Source organism: Polyodon spathula, chromosome 21 (genome assembly GCF_017654505.1).
Source record: "Polyodon spathula isolate WHYD16114869_AA chromosome 21, ASM1765450v1, whole genome shotgun sequence".
Taxonomy (NCBI): domain Eukaryota; kingdom Metazoa; phylum Chordata; class Actinopteri; order Acipenseriformes; family Polyodontidae; genus Polyodon; species Polyodon spathula.
Window position 1 is genome coordinate 29,890,379 of NC_054554.1, and position 23,159 is coordinate 29,913,537.

Below are 23,159 nucleotides of genomic sequence, written 5' to 3' on the forward strand. Positions count from 1 at the left end.
TTTAGCCGATTAGTGACACGAGCATAAAAAAGGTTAGCATGGGTTTTAGCAAAGTGCCCAATGCAGTTAAAGAGGGGACTTGCAAAATGATTTTAGCAACTTGCTTAGCAATCTGCAACATAATCAGGGTTGCTCATATATTTCTGCAAATATACAAGCAACCCCACACTATGTTTTATGAAGAAAGCCCCTTCTTGAAGTGCTTGGACTTAAGAAGCAAGTGCAGAAAGCACTCTGCTGAAATCTGAGAAGTGTCCATCCCATAGATTTGACTCACCATGGACATTAATAGTATCAGCCCTCCCTGTGCAGCCAGTCTGCTCATCAACTTTCCTGACATGCACCAACAGCTGTGGACCAAAACAGGATTCCTCCAGACTGAAAACTAGGGCAGTGCTCACAGGGCGCACTCACACACGAGGCCAGGGTGGGTAAGCAGTAGCTGCCTGGGAGCTGAGATTCAGAGAGACCACCAAGCCTACCACGAGAGAGCATCCAAACACTCAGGAGCAATGGAGGACAAGACGACGAAGGTGCGCATAGCGTTCTTCTTCATCCTGGTGGGTATCTCCACCATGTTTGCTGCCGTGGTGACCGATCACTGGGCCGTCCTGAGCCCACGGGTGGAGCAGCTCAACACCACCTGCCAGGCGGCGCATTTCGGACTCTGGAGACTTTGTTTAAAAAGCATCTACATTCAGGAGCCAGACCCCAAAGGAAAGGGCTGTGGACCAATAAGCCTTCCTGGAGGTAAGAGCCACTTAGGGTACTTAAACTCTTGCATGTAGAGAGACCAGAGCGAAAGGAGCTCAGTGGTCCAACTTAAAAACCCCAGCGCTGTTCCAGTAAGGGATTAGTGGTTGGTCATTGGATTTTCACACCTATGCTTTACAGCTTTGCTTTTTACTATGTGAAGGGTGAACTTTTATAAGGGTGATTACACTTCAAACTGCAGCACTGATCTCTGCAATCAGAGACCTTTCTTCAAAAACCTTTAAAAATGACTCACTCCTCAAACAATCATTCTGAACAGACTACAGACCCAGGGTCACTGGACTGAAGCTTGGGAATGTGTGTGTGTGTGTGTGTGGTGACACCCTCACACATGGCTGGAGTCAGCTGTGTTACTGCCAGGCACAACCTCTCCTACTCCTGCACTCCACATGCACAATCGAACCATTTAGTTATTACTGTAGGCTCAACCTCATAGTGTTTACAGTGGGGTCTCTTCATTCAGGAGAGATTAAACAGCGACAGCCTATCTTATTGTGAATATACTTTTCAAAATATTCCATTTCAATTTCTACAGCTATGTAGTAAAAGCATGTATAGAACGATGACTCGTTGACGCTGTTTTATGAGCAAACTTTTACTCGTAAAAGCTGGCGAGTGGCTGGATTCCTGTCCGCCTGCTACAGAAACCTGCTGTAATATTCTGTACTGTCTCGTATTGAAGGAAGTCAAGAGCAGTCTGTTGCAAGGCTGCCAATGTTCAGATGTGATGATCCTTATAAAGAGCTGCTCAAGGCTCAGTGTGAAAGACTATATATGGAAACAGAATTAAAAAAAATAATATTAGCAGATATACTATGACCAAAGACTACAGACAATCTGTTTTTTGCCACTATGCTTAATGAAAGTCGGTAAACATTTGAATGTGATTAATTAGCTGGTTGCCATGCTGTAATGTGCAGTGTATGGTTAGCATGCTAAGAGGAAGTGGGTGGGAAGGATTCCCCATTTAAATCGCAGACAGCAGAGCATGCAAGCCATACACTCTCATTTTTAGGTAGCCTAATGCTGATTTTCATCTTATAACTAAAAATGAAATGGTGCTGATACCAACATCAAAGCTTCGATTTTCCACTAATAAAGTAGTAAAATATCCTGCCTTATTTTGGGTTGCTGCAAATCAAGAGCATAATGTTTTATGAATGGCAGCTGTTGACGCGCGAAGCTAAAAACCAGAGCCTCCTTTCTAGTGTCGCTGTCTGTGTATATATGTAGTAGAACATTCTGCATCAGAAATGCCCTCATACTGTATTCAAACAGAAGTGTCCCCTAACATTTTCCACCAGCATAAGAACACTCGTGGAGGGGGTTCCACCGTGATTATTTCTGTGTATCTCTCACGTCTGTTCTGTGCGTCTGTGTATTTCTTAAATCTGGATTCCTGCTGTTAGAAGTTGCACAGCATGTACTAACCCAACCCCCCTGGCTCTGGCTATCCAGGTGAGGGACACACGGTTTGTGTAGCTGTCCTTTTAGTGAGAAAAACAGTAAGCACGTCCCCCACGGGGGGCCAGCCATGAGAATCCCTCCCAGCATCTGTCTGTACAGTCTTACCAGAGTCCTTAAAGCACAGAGTGATAGCCCTGGGAAGGGATTTGTTTGTCATCTTTGAAGTGACACATCTTGTAATGCTTGAGAGAGGTGTTGGATAGGACAGTGCCGGAGACTGAATTCCTCCATTAATCAGCAAAACAGCTTCTCCACTCGGCTATGTCAGCATGAGTTAACCAAGCCCTGTACTGCACCGGAGAGTGGAAGAGAAAGGCAGCCTCAAAGCCCATTTCCTGACATTTCTGAAAGAATGAGGGGTGGTTTGATTTAAGAAAAGCCCTGGAAATTATATTGAAAGCAACAGGCTAGAACCTACAAAATCACTAAATTCCAAATACAATAGAAATTACAATCATTAGTCTAATGCTCTCACTAACTGTTGTGATTACTGTATATAGATGTTATTAAAACAATACGTTGCACACTGGCAACTGACTGCACTCCCTGAAAAACTAGTTACACCACAGGCCCTACCACTGCTTATAAACTGAGCCTGTGAAGTGTGTGCCAAGGCAGAAACAAAGAGGCACAGCGTTTTTCAGTCATGGAATGACGACGAGTCAAAACAGATGCTAAAGAGTTAAAAAAAAAAAAAAAAAAAACACAATGCCTAAATGAAAACCACAGCACATCACAATTTAATTAGCTTGTCGTTTCTAAACTGGGACAGCGTGTGCAGACTGAGCTGCAGTACAAGAAGGCAGTCGATTCAGTTCAAGCATCTGCAGAAAGAAATCTCTTTTTCATAGATTTTTTTTTTTTTTTTAAAAAAAAACCAGCATACGGCTGACTGGATAAATGTAGGTTTGGGAGACTAACCAGCTGTCCCTATAAAGAAGGAGCCCTATAGAGAGCCAATCTTGCACAAAAAAAAAGCTCCCAGCACCCTGCGAGTGACGTGAGCATGTGAGCAGGCCTTCCATAGCCCAGATACCCTCTCCAGAGGGAACAAGACATTCCTGATCCTGGCTACCAGGCTGGGGCTCTGTGGAGAGGAATGTCGTTTCAGAGTGGCAGGTGCACTTCTGGGTTTGATTCACTGGGATGTCTGCTCCGGTCTTAAGGTTAATGGCTCAGCTCTGTCCCTTGACACCTAGAGACAGAGAGAGAGAGAGAGAGAGAGAGAGAGAGAGAGAGAGAGGGAGAGTGAGGGGGCCATCTGCTTTAAATGAAAACAATACTTTACACCCGTAAGCCTTGTAAAATCTTAATATAGAGCGGTAATTGGATACCTGCCTGCAGTTACTGAATCCATCATCCCTCTACTCATTGAGATGAAAGCCTGCAGTCCTGAGAGCTTGGTGGGCAATATTAAAAAAAACTATTACATTTCCATGCAATTTTTCCATCCAATTCTCCCCTGGGCATCACAAACTCCCAGCTCTGTTTCCATCTGAACGGGACAGTACTATATTCACTGAGCTGCCACTGTAGTTCACTGGTAGCTGCAGATTTTCATTCCAGGTTGTAGGAGGGTCCGAGCCTTCGTGTCTGAACCTCTCTCCATGCGGAAGCGCCCTGCTAGGGATCAGTAATTAATGGAGCTGTCAGAAGATCAAAAAACTAAGCCAAAGGGAGAACGATTCTTTGAAGCCGTCCACTTGTGACACAGCGCAAGCCTCTATAACCTGCTGCTCTTCCTCCTTATACTAGTTTAACATCTAGAAATATTTGTAGTGCTATTGAAGAACGTGCCCAGCAACGCTCCTAGTCGTTAAAGTTACCGAGCCATCTTTTTAAATGGACAAATCCCGGTGTCGTGAGTTATTCAGTTCTCAGAAGTGACAAATGATAGGAAGGAGACCTGTAATGATATCAGTAAGGTCTGTTTTAATGATCAAAACCGTAGCAAATCTAAACCCAGTCAAATGGTGAGCCTGCTCGATCGCGGACCTCTTTACTCTGTCTTTATTGCATGCAGTCATGTTAATAAACAGATCATTGAAACTGACCCCAAAGAGTTCCCTGGCTGGACTCCGCCGCTTTGCTCAGAATCTCAGTCTAATATAGCGTCCTTTTAGATTGCTTTGCTCGTTAAATATAGGATGCCTGCAAACCTGCATGCCAACCCTGTGCTAAGTGATTGGCACGTTGCAATTCTTGGTCAGTAATTGACGCTCTGACTGAGGTATTGTTACATTCTGTCCAGTGAATAAAGTCCACAGGTTCAGAGACTGTTGAAATGGCTCCCCCTGACTGGTGATTGAGTCAGGGCAGTCAGGGCAGAGCTGAGCACAGGAGGACTCTGCTGCCCAAGACTGCCTCTGGAGCTCTTCTTGGCAAACACTGCTGGATGTGATCCAGGAGCGTGAACAGCATGGCAGGATAATCCTGGGTATTGGCAAATGGAGTATCTGGGCATGTTACTAAAAGCTCTCTCCATTTGGAAACAGCAGTCCCAGATACAGTCCAACAACAGTATTACAGTTAAACGGCAGTTATAATGCAGTAACTCTATACCTTTGTACCAGACGTACTGCAGATATACTGCAGAGTCTCATTTAAACCCTTATACAAGTTTATATGGTGCTGTTGCAGTTTTCCCATGTTTTCCCTACGGTTATACTGTGCACAGTTTATAATGATGTGCTATGCTATGCTTCACCATGTTTACAATGCTTCCCTATGCTTTATTAAACTATGCCACACTTTTATAAGGGAATAGCCAAATGTGATCAAGGCAAGAGCTGATCCTAAACTGAATGATAGTGGAATCGTACCTACAGTCCACAGCCCTGTATTCAGCACAGCCTCACTTTGATCACGAGCTGTCTGCAAATTAGCTTGATTGGCAGCATCTGCTCAAGATTTGAAAGCAGTTTTTTAATTAGGAAATGAGACCCAACGAGGCAGGCATTACAGCAGGAATTTAAGTGTCCTCCATAATGAACCAAGAAGGGCATTCATCAGGTGCAGATGCCAGCTTCTCAAATTGTATTCTAAACATAGTAACATATGCTTTGTTTACTAATTACCTGTTTACTAATTATTTTTTAAATGGTTACCTAATTATAAATGTAAACAAAGTAAGTGGCATTTAAAAGAAGCGTAATTTTGTTTCTTGTTTTGCGTAGTATAAAAATGACAGGGCCAGAATTAGTAACACAACAGAGGTGTTTGTAAACAAACAACATCCCTGAGCGAAAGCGAGTTGCACGCTAAGGCAGTCAATTTAATCCTGACCGACATGTGAAACTGGACGCAACAAGAGCCCTTTTAGGGTCCACAGTGTATACAAGAGAGCAGGGCTGGCATTCAGTTCTAACAAAGGCACCTCCCAGCAGCATCAGATCCAGGAGAATCACATAACGGCTCCCTGATGGTATCTCAGCTGTTTTATTATCTCTCCTATGAACGTTCATGGTATGGTAAAGCAAAGCAAAGTGTGGTAAACACCCAGTAAAAGCATGCATTACCATGGGAAACTATTGTAAGGGATGCTGCTCCACCAGACCAACCGGTCAGACCTTCCCAATTGCGTTAACTAGACAGAGGCTCACTGTGTCCCACGCCAACCCCGTCATCTAGAAGACAGGCACTAACTTGCTTCCCTGGGATCGTGAAGGAGTATTGTTAGGCTTAGATGCTTGACCAAGGCAATGAGTCTGCAGAGGTGAACTGAGGAAGCGTAGCACTGTTCAGGACATCCTCTTTATGACTGAATCTGTATCCCAGTGCACTACATACAGCCAGGGGGTTTGTACAGAAGTATTTCTTACACATCAGTAAGTATAATACGGGAGAAGAACGGCTCAGTCTGTGAATGTAGAAGCATGGCTCAGTCTATGTGCAGCTCTCTCACCACTGAGATTTTTCTTTCTGATTTGCGATAGCAATGTAGCGGTCAGCAATAGAGTCGATTTCTAGTTTACCTGCGGATGGACAAGAGTCGAGTTGGGGACACTTGAACTCTAGAGAGCGAGACAGAGAGAGCTAGCCGCGGTTATCTGACTACATCTTAATTGTACCCCTGGTCCTAATCGGATTACCCCCTTGAGACAGATTGCTGCTCAATAAGCTTTCTTGATAAACACTCGCCTGTTAGCAGAGACAGTTTGATTGAAGCTACAGCATGTTATGTAATCAGCATCACACCATGTGCTTGAAATAGAAAAACCTGGCACTGAACGAGTCAACCTCTACACCCCACCCCACCCCCAGCACTAACCTGTTGTGTAATAGATATAATAGAAGGGGCCACCTCTCCTGTCTCTGCTGGATCTAGCTGGCACACACAGGTCTTGCTTACAAAAGCCCAGAGGATGATTGTTCAAAAAAACAAAAAAAAAAAAAAAAAAAATAAAAAGGTAAAAAAAAAAAAAAAAAAACAAAATAAAAAAAAAAAAAAAAACAAAAAAAAAAAAAGAAAAACAAAAAAAAAAAAAAAAAAAATAAAAAAAAAAAATAAAAAAATTAAAAAAATTAAAAAAAAAAAAAAAAAAAAAAAAAAAAAAAAAAAATAAAAAAAAAAAAAAAAAAAAAAAAAAAAAAAAAAATAATTACCGTATAATAGAAGGGGCCACCTCTCCTGTCTCTGCTGGATCTAGCTGGCACACACAGGTCTTGCTTACAAAAGCCCAGAGGATGATTGTTCAACATCAATAGAGACACGGTACTGGGGAGGGGGTGGGGAGGAGTGGGATGGTAATTCGTGATTAGGTCACTTGGACACAGTTTTGGGATATCATTGGTTTCTGCTACCCTTCAATTCCCATCACCCCCATGAGCATGTGCTTCAGAGATCACCATCTCCCAGAGACTAACCAGTGGACTGTGGCAGCTTGAGTGGACAGGCCGGCTGAACCCGGGTCACGCCGGTCAGAAGAACCGCACGTCGTCTTTACAGACTCTCTCGCACTCTTGCCAGGGGTGACGTTGATAACTTAGTAGTGGCTTTCCAGAAAAATACAAAATAAAATCTTGTATAGTTATACATATTAGTGTGTTAGATTAATGTACTGGTCTTTTTAGCAGTTACTGGCAGTTCTGAGTGAAGTTGTCTTTTGTAGACCTGTATACAGATCTGCAGTTATAGAGTTCAAATCCCAGGTCTGGGGGAAGGACAGGCTTCAGTGTGTTAATGAGGCCGATGCTTTTCTTGTTTAGTGTTTAATTGAAGCCTGGTTTTCAAAAAGGACCATTTTTAAAAACCAGCACTAAAAGTGTAAAAGTGTAAACCACCACTCTATGAATGATATCAGAGTTTACCAGTGTGTTACTACTGAATACAATTAATGTTAATTAATGTGTTTTGGTTTTTTTTCCCCCCACAGAACAAAACTGCTCCTATTTCAAGCACTTCACCTCAGGAGAAGATGCAAAAATGTTTCAAGTTAAAACCCAAAAAGGTAAAGCGCACTTCTGCTTTGCTTCAGCGTGGCTGTCCTATCGTTTCTCTTAAAGCTGTTGGAACACTGACTGCATCAAAAGACACTAGCAGAAATATTCAAAATGTGTGTGACTTAGAACCTGTCATGATTCTTCAAGGGTAATGCTTAGGTTTCAGGTCACCCATGCAGAACTCGATACCTGGGTTTTGGTTGTACAGTATCACACAGACAAGTTTAAAAGCGCTATGAGAATGCTATGTAATGGTGAGGAATTCGAATCCATCCCCCAGAGTAGGCGGAGATCTTCAGAAGCCATCAGGAGGAATGAGATATGCTTTGCTCTGAAAAGCAGAAGCAGATTTGTTATTTCTGTCCATCACACGCCGAGCTCCCCTCCCTCTAAACGAGACACAGGGAACCGCGATGAATCTGCGCTGTGTTTAGGGATGGAGGGTCTGCCTCATGCTGAGAACACAAGTGATCAAATAGGCGAGCAGCTTGAGCGTTGACACTGGCAATTATATCACCATTGTATCAAGTATCAGAGCAGCTTAAAACATCTAATCCCTCGCTGTGCTATCAGAGATCCCTTTAAACGCCAGTGCTCACACGCCATGTATATCTGAATCGGATTACAGTATTCCCGAAGGAAGGAAGCATTGATTCCTAATTATCTAGGAACACTAACCCCAGGGCATTCTGTCCGCCACACCATCATGATCCCAGGTACAGTAATTGCTAATCTCAGCCCCTAAAGCCCAGGGCGTTTAGAGTAATCAAATCTGCAAAGAGGAGGAATGCTGGCTTCATTTTCCTTCCCTTCTGTTTCAGAGTACAACATCTCGGCCGCGGCCATCGCCATCATCAGCGTGGGCTTCATGATTCTTGGAACCATCTGCACACTGGTGTCCTTCAAGAAGAGCCTGGACTACCTCCTGAAGCCAGCCGGCATGTTCTTCACCTTCGCAGGTACAGCACTGTATCTACTGGCTCTTATTATTTGTTTATTTAGCAGACGTCTTTATCCAAGACGATTTACAGAGATTAGAGTGTGTGAACTATGCATCAACTGCACAGTCACTTACAACAACGTCTCACCTGAAAGGCAGAGCCCAAGGAGGTTAAGTGACTTGCTCAGGGTCACACACAGCGAGTCAGTGAGTGAGCCAGGATTTGAACCCGGGACCTCCTGGTTACAAGCCCTTTCCTTAAACCAGCAGACTACACAACTCTTTACAGAGTCTTTTTACTGTTTACACTGCTTTTTTTTAACAAAAAGCCCATTTCACCGAGTGTTAAAAGAATGAATGACTTTGTTGGTTTGGAATCCATTTGGCTTTTTTTGAAATTCAACGACAGGACCGCACTTCTCCTGATTACACCACGCTGCTAAGCGGGTACCAGGTAGATCGATAGATAGATACTAGGATTATTGGCTCTCCCATATTAAAAGTCACTGAGTGAAGGTTCCACTCTTCCTATCCATCATGCGCTCATCAGTCCTGTAGCTCAGCGCTCCCTTTGATAAACACTTAACCGCAGGGAAGGAAGGCCCAAAAGAACTCCACAAAGGTCATGCTTTCCATTTTCGCCTGCCAACATTTGCCTCCACGGAACAAAGCAGTGGCTCCTTCAGATTCCTCCAGAGACGGGAGAACAGTCGACCGTTATAACTGATGAGAACATCACTTCAAAGCCATGCTTTAGAATCCCAGACACCTCCCCCCCCCCCTTAATCAGCTCAACCACTTCCTGCCAGGACAAATAAATCAGGGAAACCACAGAGAGGCAACAATGGCAGCGATTGGCCGAGATACAGGGTATCCATGGAAACCACAGAACAAAACAGTGGCTAAACGAATAATCCCACTGGACTGTATAAATCCTGCTGGTGTTCCCCCCAGCCTGGGTGATTATTAACATCACTGAATTCAATACCAGGATGGTGGAAAGAGCACCACGATGGGGCAGAGGTAGCAGGGGGCAGTGTTAAACACCTCTTGCTTAGATCATTAAAACAGACCCCGGTACCTCAGAACCGTTTTTGAGTTTTGTTGCTCTCGTGCAACTTTGGCACCACTTTGTTAAAAGTAAGAAAACAACCGTTAACGTGTGCCACTAGGCGGGAACTCCGAATGCAAACAGCCACCTCATTGCTCACACACATACAGTCGGAGGCTGCGCTCCCAGGTTTGGGTAGGGGTGCACTGCTTCACCTGTAGCAGGAAGGTACCCCTCCAGGCCCCAGCTCACATCTGCCTGTCCCTTGTCTCCCCAGGTCTGTGCATCATCATCTCAGTGGAGGTGATACGTCAGTCTGTGAAGAGGATGATCGACAGCGACGAGACTGTCTGGATCGAGTACTATTACTCGTGGTCGTTCGCCTGCGCCTGCGCTGCCTTCGTCCTGCTCTTCCTCAGCGGGATCGCCCTGCTGCTCATCTCCATGCCCCAGATGCCTCAGAACCCCTGGGAGACGTGCATGGACGCCGAGCCTGAGACACATGACTAATGGCGGAGCAGGACGAGACAAACTGCAACCAGCAGTCTTTAAAAAAAAAAAAAAAAAAAAAAAAAAAAAAAAGGCAACAAGACCAGCGTCTTCCTAATGTTGTTATAATACAACAATAATTTCTACACCAATTTTTATGTCGAATCTACAGCTAGCAATATATATATATATATATATATATATATATATATATATATATATATATATATATATATATATATATATCACACACACACAACAGTCAACAGGCTATAGGACCATTCTAAGTGCCAGAAAACAGTACACTGTGTTGCATGAGAGGGGGTGCAGTAAAATGTTATAAGCAAGAGCATTAGAGAAAAACAAAAAACACTCAAAGATAATCATTGGACCATGTGCTCCATTCGGTCAGGGAGTGAAATGCACTTGCATCTCATGAGTGTGCCAGTCTGGTGCCCTCAACCCCACCCTATTGCATCTCATGAGTGTGCCAGTCTGGTGCCCTCAACCCCACCCCATTAACAAGCCTAAATTAATAAAAAACATTGTCAATCATGTATGTGCTCTATGCATATAGTCATTTATTCCCCCCCCCCCCCCAAATTGGATAATATCCCTGGATTATTGTTATTATTATTAATATCATCATCATCTATTTGTGTATTTTGGGAATACTGTGGTCCAGGTGCCAGGTTGAATGTCTTTCTTTGTCAAGTGAAGGCCTGTAGAGTGAAGAATCTGCAGGTGCAGATCTTGGCAGACTATTTGGATACAAATCCATCTCTTTTTTAAACTGTCGTTCTCTCTTTGTACAGGACACTAGCGGGCATTCACTTTTGTTTTCTTTTCAAAAGCATTACTTAATGTGAAGCCACTTTCACGCTATTGAATTTAGGCCTTCAATGTGTAAGTGTTTTGTTTTTTTTAAGCACATTCTTCGTAGCATAAAGCCACATAATAACATGTTGTTACATCCACCTGGTTTCCCTTTCTTCCACTATTGAAAGGTAATTAAGAACTACCCTGAAAAGCACAGTGTATGATTACAAGCCACGATAAGCACACATTCTGTACAGTAGTTGCACACGACTTTGTAAAACCAAGTGAACGTGAGTACAGTCGTTTTTAACAGCACCTTCATTAACATGCACTGCTCTGCAAAGGAAGCAGTCTGTGGTTCAACACTGCAGTTCTCAGCGGCTGTAACCAGAACAGGGTAACACTTTGCATGAAACGACCAATTATTGTGTATTTACATAGTAGTTACATAGCAAACACATGTGTACTTACACAGTTGCAATGTACTTCATGCAAATCTTTTTGCACGATATATGCAAGTACACAAATGTATTTGAAAAGCCTTAAGCTTAAGGTTGGGGAGAGTAGGGTTATATTGTGCAAAAACATTTACACATTAAATTAACTTTGCGTAACATTGTAACTGTGTAAGTACATGTATTTACTAAGTACTTTGTATGTAAATGCACAACAATTAGAGAGACAATGTCTTGTTACCAGAACAGAATAGGGGTGTAGCAAGATGAACAAATTAATAAATCTAAAGATACTGTATATAGTGACAGGTATACAGGATGTACTCTGCATAGTTTGTCAGCTGCATTGCTGCAATTGATTGGCATGCAATTCTGAACACTGTTCAATTTATTTCTTGTGTAGAATGCTTTTTTCCTCCTTGTAAATGTTGATACTTTATGTGTAACATATCTGTGCTTTAAAACGTATTTTGAATGAAAATAAACACATCTTAGCGTACTTCGCTTTCCTGTTGTACTCGCAGCGCTGTCTCTACACTTTCTCAACACTGCGTTCTGTGCAGCTGCCTCGGATCACAAGCAGCCTCGCATTACCTGCCGCACCTCACGTCAAGCCCTTGTGTTGCACGGTGAATACACTGGACCAGGCAGGCTGCGCTTCTGCTCCAGTGCAGAGTAACTCCATTCAAGAAAATTACAGCTAATGACTAATCTATTGAGGGCTGGGATTTGATCAGGTCACACGCCAAATAACCCTAGTCAGCTGTTTTGCAAGTACGAGACAGAGATGAATCCAGTCATGATTCTACAGCACTGGTTCCAAACCCTGGTACTGGGGACCCCCCTGTGTCTGCTGGTTTTCTTTCCAACAGCTCTCAATTCCTTAACCAGACCCTTAAATGAACAGATCATTTGCTTAATTAGATCTTTTTAATGGTTTTCAGTTCTTAAACAGTTCAGGTTACTTCTAAAATGTTATAGCTAACCTGAACTGTTTAAGAGCTGAAAACAGTTAAAAAGGTCTAATTAAGCAAATTATCAATTGAGTTAAGGAATTGAAAGTTCAGTTTGAATGTAAACCCTCACACACAGGGGGTCCCCAGGATCAGGGTTTGGAACCACTGCTCTAGCTAGAACAACAACACAATACAACTGCTAAAAATTAGGTTGCTGACAAGTGACTGTGTATCTTGCAAGAGAAGAGCTTGCAGTGATAGGGTGAGAGTGACGCCACAGAGGCATGGCTGCCACTACACTTTAATAAAAGGAGAATCCTAGAAGACATTGAAAAAGACTTCAGTAGAAACACTTTGTGAAGTTTCTTATAGTAAAAGCATGGAGATTAACTGTATTTTTGAAGTCAGGGATACTGTAAAACGTGTATGACTGTACTTTCAAAGCAGCTGAGAAAGAGAGAGAGAGAGAGAGAGAGAGAGAGAGAGAGAGAGAGAACATGATTCAAGTAGAATTGTCAGAATTGAATCACACCCATCACTTCAAACAGGCAACAGGATCCACAAAAAGAGATTACAAAATTTTGCAATAAAAACACTTTTAATAGTGAACCAAAAAGGAAAAAAAATAGCAGATAAACATGTCTGCTATCCACAGCAGCTTAATGTCAAAAAACAACTACCACCAAGAGAAGCACAGTGTTTTTATATATATATTATATATCCATCCACTATGAACAATGGGGACATATGCAGAATGGAAACCATTTCTAAAAGCAGGGGCAACAAAAAACAACCCAATATAAACAAAACAAAAACACCACAATCCAACTATAAAAGAAATAAATGTGCTAGAGCGCTCGTATTGACTTGCTGAAGCTACTGTACACAACGGATTAACACAAGGGTTATTAAGCATGTACTGTGCAAAAATCAGGGGAGCATAGCAGAAGCGTTGGTGGGCTTCAGTCTACATGGAATATTTTAAAATCTAGCAGTAAATACGCAGATATTACACCGAATTCCTGATCCGTCCCTTGAAAGGCTGCCTTGGTCAAGACCAAGGTGGCTTCTTCACCAGGAATTACAAAAATTTCAATAAGGCAGCTAAAGGCTTGGCATAGGTATAGAGACAGGGCAGCTGAGAGAAATCAAATACGGAGCTGAAGATTTAAATGAACCCTACTATTAAATAAGGCTAGTGTTTGGGCAATGGCTCAAAGAGAGCGTTGCGTGTTTGAAAGAATGAAGTAGTTGTATATTGGCCTGTCTGTGTCTATGCCAGAGGCTCTCGTGCATTTCTGATGCTGGGATTGACAGAACAGGGCAGGTGCTGAACAGTACTTATTTGAACCCCTCATACAATCCTGGTGCACTGAGAGTGTTGCGAACTACAGGCATGGCCTTTATACTAAGCGGAGCGGATGTGACGGGGGGGGGGGGGGGGGGGGGGGACGACATGGTTGTTACATTTCTAAAGGTGTAGATATGCAAGATATATTTTAAATAGCTACTGCCAAGTCAACTTCAATACACTGTATCACTCTCACTCTCTCTCGTGTTCATCTCCTATGGCTTTTTTTGTTTAAATATTCCCTAGTGTAGTAATCATTTGTCGAGCAACACAAAATGTTTTTATTACCCACCGGCGTGAGCAAAGGAACTGTACTGTAGAGTAAAATCTTGTGAACAATGCAAGTTATTTAGTTGATTTCCCTGCTTCTCTTTCTTTGGTCTTGTGTATGGAATTGATTAAAAAAAAAAAAAAGTTCTTACAAAGCTGAATGGAGGGGGGGGGCATGGAATCAAAATATCTTTAACAGAACGAGGTGGGGGCAGAGAAAATGTAGCTAGAGCTAACAAGAAAGTGGGTTTAAAAACCTTGGGTAGCACTCCTTGATTGAGTACTGATGTGCAGAACCACACCTGTACATTTCCAAAGGAGGAAGTGAATGAATTCCAGCAGACAGCCCCTACAATGGGCTTCTGTCAGCGCAAGTCAACAAAGCATTTTTGCCCAGCCATTTTTTTCTTTTGTTGTTGTTTTAAAAAATATATATATATTTTATTATTGAAGCACACAGAACTCTTTTTGCATTATTCTTCAAAAACAAAAGTTAGTAAATTAGACCCCTGTTGTATAATGTCACATCTGAATGCTAAACATCAAATAAAGGGACCAATATGTAATGTAACTAGGAGAAAGGCCAAATGTTGCACAAATTAAATTTATATATATCCCAAAGAAAAGACTGCCAGATTACAAACATTTACACATGCATAGTGAAAAAAAAAAAATCTGTAATTCACACAAATGTACACTGTTATTAAAACTAGCAAGCACCAATTAACCTAAAACATATTTCTCCCCATGGTTTTCATCTTTAAAAACCTAGAAATCACATGTGCACTTCACAAACGGACAGCATGTTCAATGACACAGGATACACCCCCCCTCCCTCTCACGTCGTACATGGCTGATTCGCATTACAACAGAGCCTATGCACTATTCTGAGTTTGGGTTCACATTTACAAAAGGTGTGTTTGTTCAAAAAGTGAACCAGATTATTCCAAGGCTCTGTTTTAATGTTTTATTTTTTTATTTTTTTTATAATAGTTTTTTTTTTCTTTATCTTTTTTGTTTTTTTGTAATATTTTTTCTTAATATTTTTTTAAACATTATTTAAAAGGACATCTTTTCTTGTTAAAACCATAACTATAAAAGTAATGTACTGTATTCTTGGGTATATAGAAACACCTACAAAAATGCACATTATTTACAAATATACTGTCATGGTGCAAACCTATGAGTAAATAAGTGTAACACAAAAAATATATATAATAAAAAACAAATTCCCCTACATATATTGAAATGTAGGAAACCATCTAAAACACTTTTTTGGTGGGGGAAGAGAAAAAGCAGCAAAGATCAAGGCCATGTAAAAAGTGTCACTTGCCTGTGGTTTCATAGGTAAAGGATAGAAACCTGGGGCTAGTTTCACAAAGCAGCTCCATGGGGCAGTCTGCTAAATCCCATTCGCTTCCATAGAAAAAAATAACACATTGATCCTTTAAATCATAAGGACTTGCTGGGTGGATTTCTACTGAGCTTCGACGTTGTGTTAAAATATCGGGGGGGTTGTTAGCTAGCAGCGCTTTGTGAAACTGAACCCTGGTGTAAATTACCAAGCTTTTCTCATGCAGGGTTTTACAATTAAAACAAGTGTACCTTAAAACATGACGGAACGATACGCGTCAGATCACAGGCTTCTAAAACAACACATCAATACACAGTGAAACTGACGGGTATCTTAAGAGTGGACAGAAACCTGAACTTCGCTTTTAATTGGGTCCCTCCAGCGTGGGAGAGAGATGACAAACTGTACAGTAAGAAGGGTTAGCAACACAGCACCGTGCCTTGTCCTTTCACTGGAAACACAAGGCAGTTTCACAACAAACACTAATTGGGGTCTCTTTTTTCTAATGGTTAAAACCTTTAAAACCACTTCACCAGTCTTGAAAATAAATAAATACAATAAAAGCAACATGAATCAACACAGTGCACTGCGTGAAATCTCAGGGAACAGTGTGCTCACATCGGAGTCCCAGCCAGGCTCTTAAAATCACAAGCTCAAACTGGCTCTGACCTGCACTGTGGATTAAAGGTTGATACCACCTGACAGCCCTGGCTCATTCATCTTTTTAATAAATCAATTTTAGTAGACATGAGCTTGAAATGCAAGGTTATCTGCTTTGCAAATCTCAAACAGGAGGCTAAGAACGAACCGCACTGCATGGCAAACCATTATTCACAAATTATTTGCAGCTGTGACTTCAGGTTGCTAGGAGCAAAGTGACAATCCCATTCACACAGGAGAGAGACTGGGGCACCACTTCCTGCTTGCAAAGGGTGCAGGGAAATAGAGTTTTAATAACACCACCTCCCAGCAGCCTTTGCAATTTCCAACTGCTGGGTCTCCTTTGAGTTAGGTGATTGGGCAATTCTCCCATGAGTCCAAGCAGCAAGCTAATGATCCAAGCTTAAAAACATTTCATTAATGAAGCAAAAACATGCCTAGCACAATAACAGAAGTGTAGACTGGTTCAGAGAAACTCAAGTAGTTTTTGGTCTGGCTTGACACATTTTAGAACTGCTATTGTTTACCCTTTTGATACATTCAGTAAGACTGTTCTGTGATGTGCTGTAAAGCTTCAACTTAGGAGCTGCATTATCCCTTTTCTGAAATTTAGGTAATAAAAAAAAAAAAAAAGTTTTTTAAGTCATAGTCAACATAAGCAAAATTTTTAAAACACACATTGTTTATTACAAGAAAAACAACAAATAAAATGAATTAAAATAGTTGCATTGGGAAGATACCCAACAAAGGCTTAACCAGAACTAAGGAAAGCTTAGAACATGTTCTGCTTTTCATCACTCCTGATTTCTGAGGCTGGTTACTAATCTGAAAGGGTGGAGGAGCATTTACTTGTCTTTCCTTTCCCTATGGAAAAAGGTCTGTTTTTGTCCATGAGATTTAGAATTTGTATAACGCTGACCAGGAAAAGCACAATATGTGCGTGTCATAACAATCGCCACTGAACAAACAAGCAGCTGTTCTTTTCAATTCTTCTGCAACAATTTACAGGCCTTTCTGAAGACAAAACTGACCAATGTAAAAGTAAATGTTCCCCCATTGCACTGAAGATGTTAGTGCATGTGGATACTGCAGAGCTGGCTGTGAGATTTTGGCATGTGTTTTCTTGTTGTGTATTGCATTCTGTACACCTCGAAATGAACTCAGCTGGAGGATGATGCTGCGATTCTCTTTCAGGGTCGTACTTTAATATACTGGATCACTCTGTTACAGAAACTCAGCAACATGCTAATGTCAATGCTACATGGTACAGCAAAATAAGTATGTGGCATACAATTCACGGATGAAATAAAGATTTCTATTGCATAGCAGTTTCACACATTCACAGTTTTAATTAACAGCATGATTAGCCCCACTGTACAGGTAACAAGATCAGGCATCTTATTAAATTCCTAGTACAACCAGGAATGGATGAAATCGCTATGCAATAGGAGACTTATTTCCATCCAGTAATTCATTTGTTTCTTTTTATATATATATAATATATATATATATATATATATATATATATATATATATAGATTATATAAAAGTTTAGCTACTTCACATACACACACTTTGTATTTTTGTGTTATTTTGTTAACCACTTGGCTGCTCTCGAAACACATCACAAGACATTAAATTAATTACTAAAAAAGCAAAAACCTAAACATAAGTTAGGCAAATGCAAGAAGAGCAACTAAGAGGTTGCAGAAAGAAAGAGGGACAGCTTGCCTGGCAGCGAAGTGGTTCACTTTATCCTTTTTTAATTTTTTTAATTTTTTATTTAAAGAGCTACGACCGTAAAAGAAATTACACAACTAATGCAAGTAAAATTTAAAATTAACGCGTTTGTTTGATAATAAAAAAAAATTATTTAAAAAAAAAAAAAAGCATGTTTTGTAATTTTTGTTTTTTTTTTTTTTTTTTTTTTTTTAATGATTTCATTTTTTTTTGTTTTTTTTATATTGATTTGAATTTATTTGAAGTAAGAATAATATCCATTGCTACCTGTTGAGCTGCCTATGCTGAGCTCCTGTAACAAGGCCAGGGGATCACTGCTCTTTTTCGTCTGCTCGGGCAAGGGTCTTGGTTTGGGGGGTGCCCGCAGGGCGCTAGCATACGACATGGTGGGGGGTTTGCCCATGCCAGGGTTCTGCAGCCCGCTGGCGCTGCTGCACGGTTCAGGACTCGGCTGCTTGCTGGGCATGAGCGGGGGGAACTGGCCGAGGTGCTGCAGCGTGGTGTAATTGAACGAACTCGACAGCTGCTGCACACCTTCAGCCTTCATGTGCTCCTCTGCTGAACAGACTACCTTTGAAGCTGGAAATGAAACAAAAACACACACACACAAAAGGTTACTCTCGGTAGCAGAACATTTCCACCCGCCCCATATGTTCTCTCTATCAACTCCTAGAGCTAGAGTGCCTCAGGTGTGTGTGTGCATGTGTGTGTGTGTGTGTGTGTGTGTGTGTGTGTGTGTGCATGTGGTGCGTGTGCGTGTGCGTGTGGCTGCTGAAAGAACCTACCTAAAAGGTCCCTGTGCAGAACTACTCTGCTGGCTCCATTGCATGGAATGTTCTGAAATGGCACAGAGGAGTTGGCGCTGGCCCACAGCTCTGGGGATGGGTAGTTGTATGAGAGATTGCTACGATGGTCCGGAAGCTCCTTACACTGACCGGGACCACCTGGAGCAGCGCCTGAATCTTCAGGGAAAGCCTGCACAGAACTAGAAGAGATCCTTCTTTGGTACAGTGGCCTGCCTGGTCCTCTAGGTTCATACTGAAAAAAACAAAACAAAAAAAAAAGTTATTTAAGTAAATCTATTCATAACGCTGGTAAGATACCGAGGAGTCTCGTCAAAAACAGGGTGCCAGGTTAAACATGAATATGCTGTAGCTTTCACAATTTGATAAACACTGGTTCCGCTTCGGGAGATAGAAAAAAAAAAAAAAACAACGTTTGCAGTCCCCGCTGTCTGTAAATCAGCCTTCACGCCTTGCCAGACTGCGTTCAGTCACAAAACACTGACAACTGCCATCAGCTTCAAGGCATCTTAAACTGCACACATGCACTGTTACATATCAGCTGAACATAATATATAATAACAGATATACAACATATAAATAAAAACTTCATAATAAAACAAATATGTATTGAGAAGATAGAATCCAGGGACATTCCAGCCTGCATTTATTAACAAAACAGAGAAAATATGAATATGAATATGAATATGGGCTTCAGGGAGATATCTGGATAACTCCGAAGCCCAAGAAAGACTGGCTATTAAATATTTTCTTTATGACTTCCCTTACGCATGCCTTCCTTCCAGTCCATTACTTCATGGGGAAAATCAAGCCTGCCAGCAAGGTCTGCCACCCTTCTTGTGACTGGTAAATATAGCATGCATGTAATAATGGGTGAACATGAATCTAGCCTGTGCTGAGCAAGCTGAAAATCCACATGCCTCACTATCCGTTTTCTCCTACGCCGTGAACATGGAAACAGGTTCAACATTGCAACACACTCCCTGGACAGCTGCAAAGAGGCAAGCATTCCATTCAATCAGGACTTTGCGCATTTTAGAGAAAGAATATATTGCTGGGTCTGAAAAGCACTTCAGAAACCTTCAGCTAATTCAGAGTACCAGGTAACTGATCCTCAAAAGCAGGTCTTGTCCCACTGTAGATGCTGCCGGAATACACAGGCATTTTACCAAATGTTGGCAATTGTAATAATTTTGTTTCCACCTCCAAAATGAAAGTACTGAAGGATCCAACTTGTTCTGTGCCTCGCAACTACCCCAGAAACCAGTGCAGTTATATCAGAACAATAACACTGAAATAGTTAAGAAGAAACTAAAACGCGCTGTTCAGAGGCAGATCTGCACAGGAATAGTGTGCTATGTTGCCTGTAAATTTAGCATCGCATTGCTGAATTATATTGAGAGGGTCCTGTTCCAAATATTTGATTACATTTCTTCCGGTTCACAGGAGATCCAGCTTTAATCCAGGTCCCTGTATACTCAGTAACTCTTGTGCACACAATTTAGCATAAACTGCTTGAGAGAAGCACATTTCAAACTGAGAATTTATGCAGTTTCACACCTTGTTTTAACACATCTGGTCTAATCTGTCTTTCCTGTAACACCCAAATAATTGAGCAGGATACAGTTCAGATAACAAATGTGTCTGAAATGTGTTTAATTTAATGTATTTAAAAATAAAAAAAAATCTTTAAAAAGATTTAATAGATCATATTCCACTTAGCCAAGCAGCTCCAACTCTGATACAAAAGCGAACATTTCCACATCATAAATCATGAACGAAGTGATATAAAAACAAACCAAGATGCACTGCAGAGACAGCTGGCCTTCTGCTAAAAGTGTGCGATTGCCAGCCCATGGTCTGTGGCTGAGTGGGGTACTGCGGAGATGGGAGGCTTGCCCCCAAAAAGCTACATCAGCGCACTTCTACTCCCAGCCGAGTACATTCATCACCTGGACCTGTGTGTGTGTGTGTGTGTGTTGTGTGTGTGTGTGTGTGTGTGTGTGTATAATATATATATATATATAGAAAACAACAAAAAAACACAACTTTCAAAAATATTTTTTTACTAGTGAAGTCAGCCTCATTTAGATTTCCAATATGAATGCTGTACCTCTTCTATGTTGTGAAGTGAAGCAGCAGACACCGTTTGGGGCGAGAGTGGGTGAAATGATTCCTGATTGATGGCCTGCTGTTGGTGCTGCTGCTGCTGCTGCTTCTGCTGCTGCTGCTGCTGGTGCATCTGCATCAGGTGGACCTGCTCCTGTCTGTGGGCTAACTGCTGCATGCCATAGTGAAAGCCCTGCCCCAGAATGTGGTTCTGCTGCAGGCCAGGGTGCGGCCACTGAGCCTCAGGGAGCAGGTACTTCACTGGAGGAGGGGTGGTGTGTCCGGCTGCCATGGGGAAGGCATTGTTGAACATCTGGGCTTGGTGCTGCTGAAAAGCCTGGCTGTTGATCATCTCAAGCTCCCGGTTGGTGTCTCCGTAGGGGCCTGGGAAGTGGCCGGTGTGATTGGAGTTGGACGAAGGGGAGGGGAGGGCTCCAGGGTTGCGGGGCTGGACCTGCTGGACCTGCCTGTACTGCAGCAAGCGAGACTGGGGAGGGGGCATCTCCGGCAGGTCCCGTAGCTCACCCTGCTCTGAAGGAGGCACCTCTCTGAGCAGACCGGGGAACCTACAAGCACCAATAAAAAAAAAAATCCAATCTGTGATCAGACTTTGCGATTCAGAATCTTTACATCTGAACTTAACAAAATGTATTCTGGACTCGCACTGAAGAAAGGGAACGGGAGCACAGCATTTAGATGAAAATGGTCACAAAAAGGGAGTGTCCTGTTTATTTTGGTAACCACATCTGAAACAGCTGAATGCAGATATACTCTTTAGATAAACCATACCTTTTTATGGACCGTTGAAAGCCAGGTACATTTGACCTGTTTTTAACTGATCAGAGGGAGGGGAGGAGGTGGAATTAGTTTCCACTAAAACAGCTATCAGTGGAGCATTTGGAAACCGTAGAGACGCTTTGTCACCAATGTACCTGGGGTATCCTGGTCCAGGCTCCTCCTCTGCATTGTTGCCCAGCCTCCAGTTGCCTCTGATGAGCTGCTGGGGGAAGCGCAGGGCCTGCTGGGCTAGGGGATGAGCCAGCTGCTGATGCAGAGGGAAAGCCATGTTGCTCTGCAGAAAGTGATTGTGTTCATTCCACTGGTGCAGTCTCGTCTGCTGACTTAGAGCTTCCAGCGTGCCGACCCCCTGCATGTCTGTGAAGAAACAGCAGCAAGGATTCATTAAAGCTTGCTTAATGGGCTGCACAAGCCATGCATGCAAGAATGACATTTTAAAAATGAAAAAAGGAGAGGAGAGGAGGACTGGGGTATCCAGTGTTCAGCCTCTTCATCTACATACCTAGCGCTTCTCCCAGGGCTGCCGCCTCAGAGTTTTCTTCCACAAAGCTGTTGAGCCGGCTGGGCTGAGCTGGCGGCGGCTGTGGTGCGTTGAGCTGTGGAACGGGCCTCACCGCATTATTCATCTCCTCCGGCACCATGGCGGGCTGCTCCGGAGCCATGGCCTCGAGGTTCGGGGAGTGCAAGCCCCGGTGAGGGAGGGGGTTGAAGAAGGGGGGGTTGTGACCGGCCTGGAAGGCTGGAGATAGCTGGGATGAATGCTGCTGGGTCAGTTGGTGCACCTGGCCAGGTTGCAGGGGCAAGTGATTCTGAGGGGCCTGCTGCTGCTGCTGGTGGACTCTGAACGGGGGCCGGGAGGCGTGAGGGGGGAAAGGGGGGTTAGGGGGAGCCAGGTGGAAGTTAAGCGGCCTCTGGACTGGGTTTTCTTTCCTGTGGAGTCTGGCATTTGGTAAATTTAGGCTTGCTTGGGGGTCAGGGCTTCTGCTATGTCCAGCCTCCACGGTTTCCACCTGAAAAAATAAGAACTAGTTTAGTCAGCTGCATGCCAATTTTTGCTTTCCTAAAATCGGGTACCTGACATTTCACAGACAAATAGAAGCAGTGCTAATATATCAAAACACTTCCCCTTCCATGCTGTGCCCAAAGCTGCACGCAACTACTTTAAAAGAATAAAAGTCTGAAAACCCAGCATTTCCCTATATAACAAGTTGTTACAAAGCTCTTAATAATTTTACACATCATCCCTTTTCCTTTCCCCCAACCAGCTTCACATATAGCTGGCATTACTACTAACTTTTGAATTTACTGCCCCCCACCCACCCCCCCCCACACCCCCCCCCCCACGTTTAGTTCACCTCATAGAATAAATAAAAGCGCGATACCTGTTTCTCTTTGGAATCAGGGGCTTTCCTGTCTGGGGTGTGCAGACTGTTATGCTCAGATTTTCCATCCATTTTACCTGCATAAGATCAAAAAGATTTAACAGTTATCCTCCAAGATATACACAGCTACATACTACGAGGTGTTATAACTAAGCGAGTTCCGATTTAATTATCATGGAATAACTTCTCGTCTGTTAAATTAGCGTCCTGAAGTTTTTAATTCACAGGGGTGATGACATGCAAATCGACCCACAGCATCCAGACAAGAATGAAAGCCATCACATAGTGTTGTAAACTAG

General features: G+C 42.5%; 2 protein-coding genes across 2 annotated transcripts in view; one reads left to right on the forward strand and one right to left on the reverse strand.

Annotated features, from left to right (window-relative positions):
- The first annotated feature begins 332 nt into the window (after window positions 1-332).
- On the forward strand, window positions 333-10,242 carry LOC121296365 (voltage-dependent calcium channel gamma-1 subunit-like). The gene is made up of 4 exons (XM_041221854.1): window positions 333-750; window positions 7,617-7,691; window positions 8,505-8,642; window positions 9,952-10,242. The coding sequence occupies exons 1-4, from the start codon at window positions 513-515 to the stop codon at window positions 10,182-10,184; spliced, it is 684 nt and encodes a 227-aa protein (XP_041077788.1). The 5' UTR covers window positions 333-512; the 3' UTR covers window positions 10,185-10,242.
- A 7,739-nt stretch (window positions 10,243-17,981) lies between these two features.
- The window catches only part of LOC121296268 (probable helicase with zinc finger domain), a 22,379-nt gene continuing 17,201 nt past the window's right edge, over window positions 17,982-23,159 (reverse strand). Inside the window, exons 5-10 of the mRNA XM_041221609.1 lie at window positions 22,861-22,937; window positions 21,981-22,488; window positions 21,613-21,835; window positions 20,685-21,246; window positions 18,554-18,806; window positions 17,982-18,347 (exon numbers count right to left, since the gene is read on the reverse strand). Coding sequence (XP_041077543.1) covers window positions 18,004-18,347; window positions 18,554-18,806; window positions 20,685-21,246; window positions 21,613-21,835; window positions 21,981-22,488; window positions 22,861-22,937 — 1,967 coding nt within the window. The 3' untranslated portion in view covers window positions 17,982-18,003. The remainder of the gene's footprint in view (window positions 18,348-18,553; window positions 18,807-20,684; window positions 21,247-21,612; window positions 21,836-21,980; window positions 22,489-22,860; window positions 22,938-23,159) is intronic.

What these genes read in the sequence shown, in the direction of transcription:
- LOC121296365 (XM_041221854.1), top strand. Translation starts at nt 513, where the DNA reads ATGGAGGACAAGACGACGAAGGTGCGCATAGCGTTCTTCTTCATCCTG. An exon ending in TCAAGTTAAAACCCAAAAAG is followed by an intron (nt 7,692 to 8,504) that starts GTAAAGCGCACT and finishes CTTCTGTTTCAG; the next exon opens with AGTACAACATCTCGGCCGCG. An exon ending in CATGTTCTTCACCTTCGCAG is followed by an intron (nt 8,643 to 9,951) that starts GTACAGCACTGT and finishes TTGTCTCCCCAG; the next exon opens with GTCTGTGCATCATCATCTCA.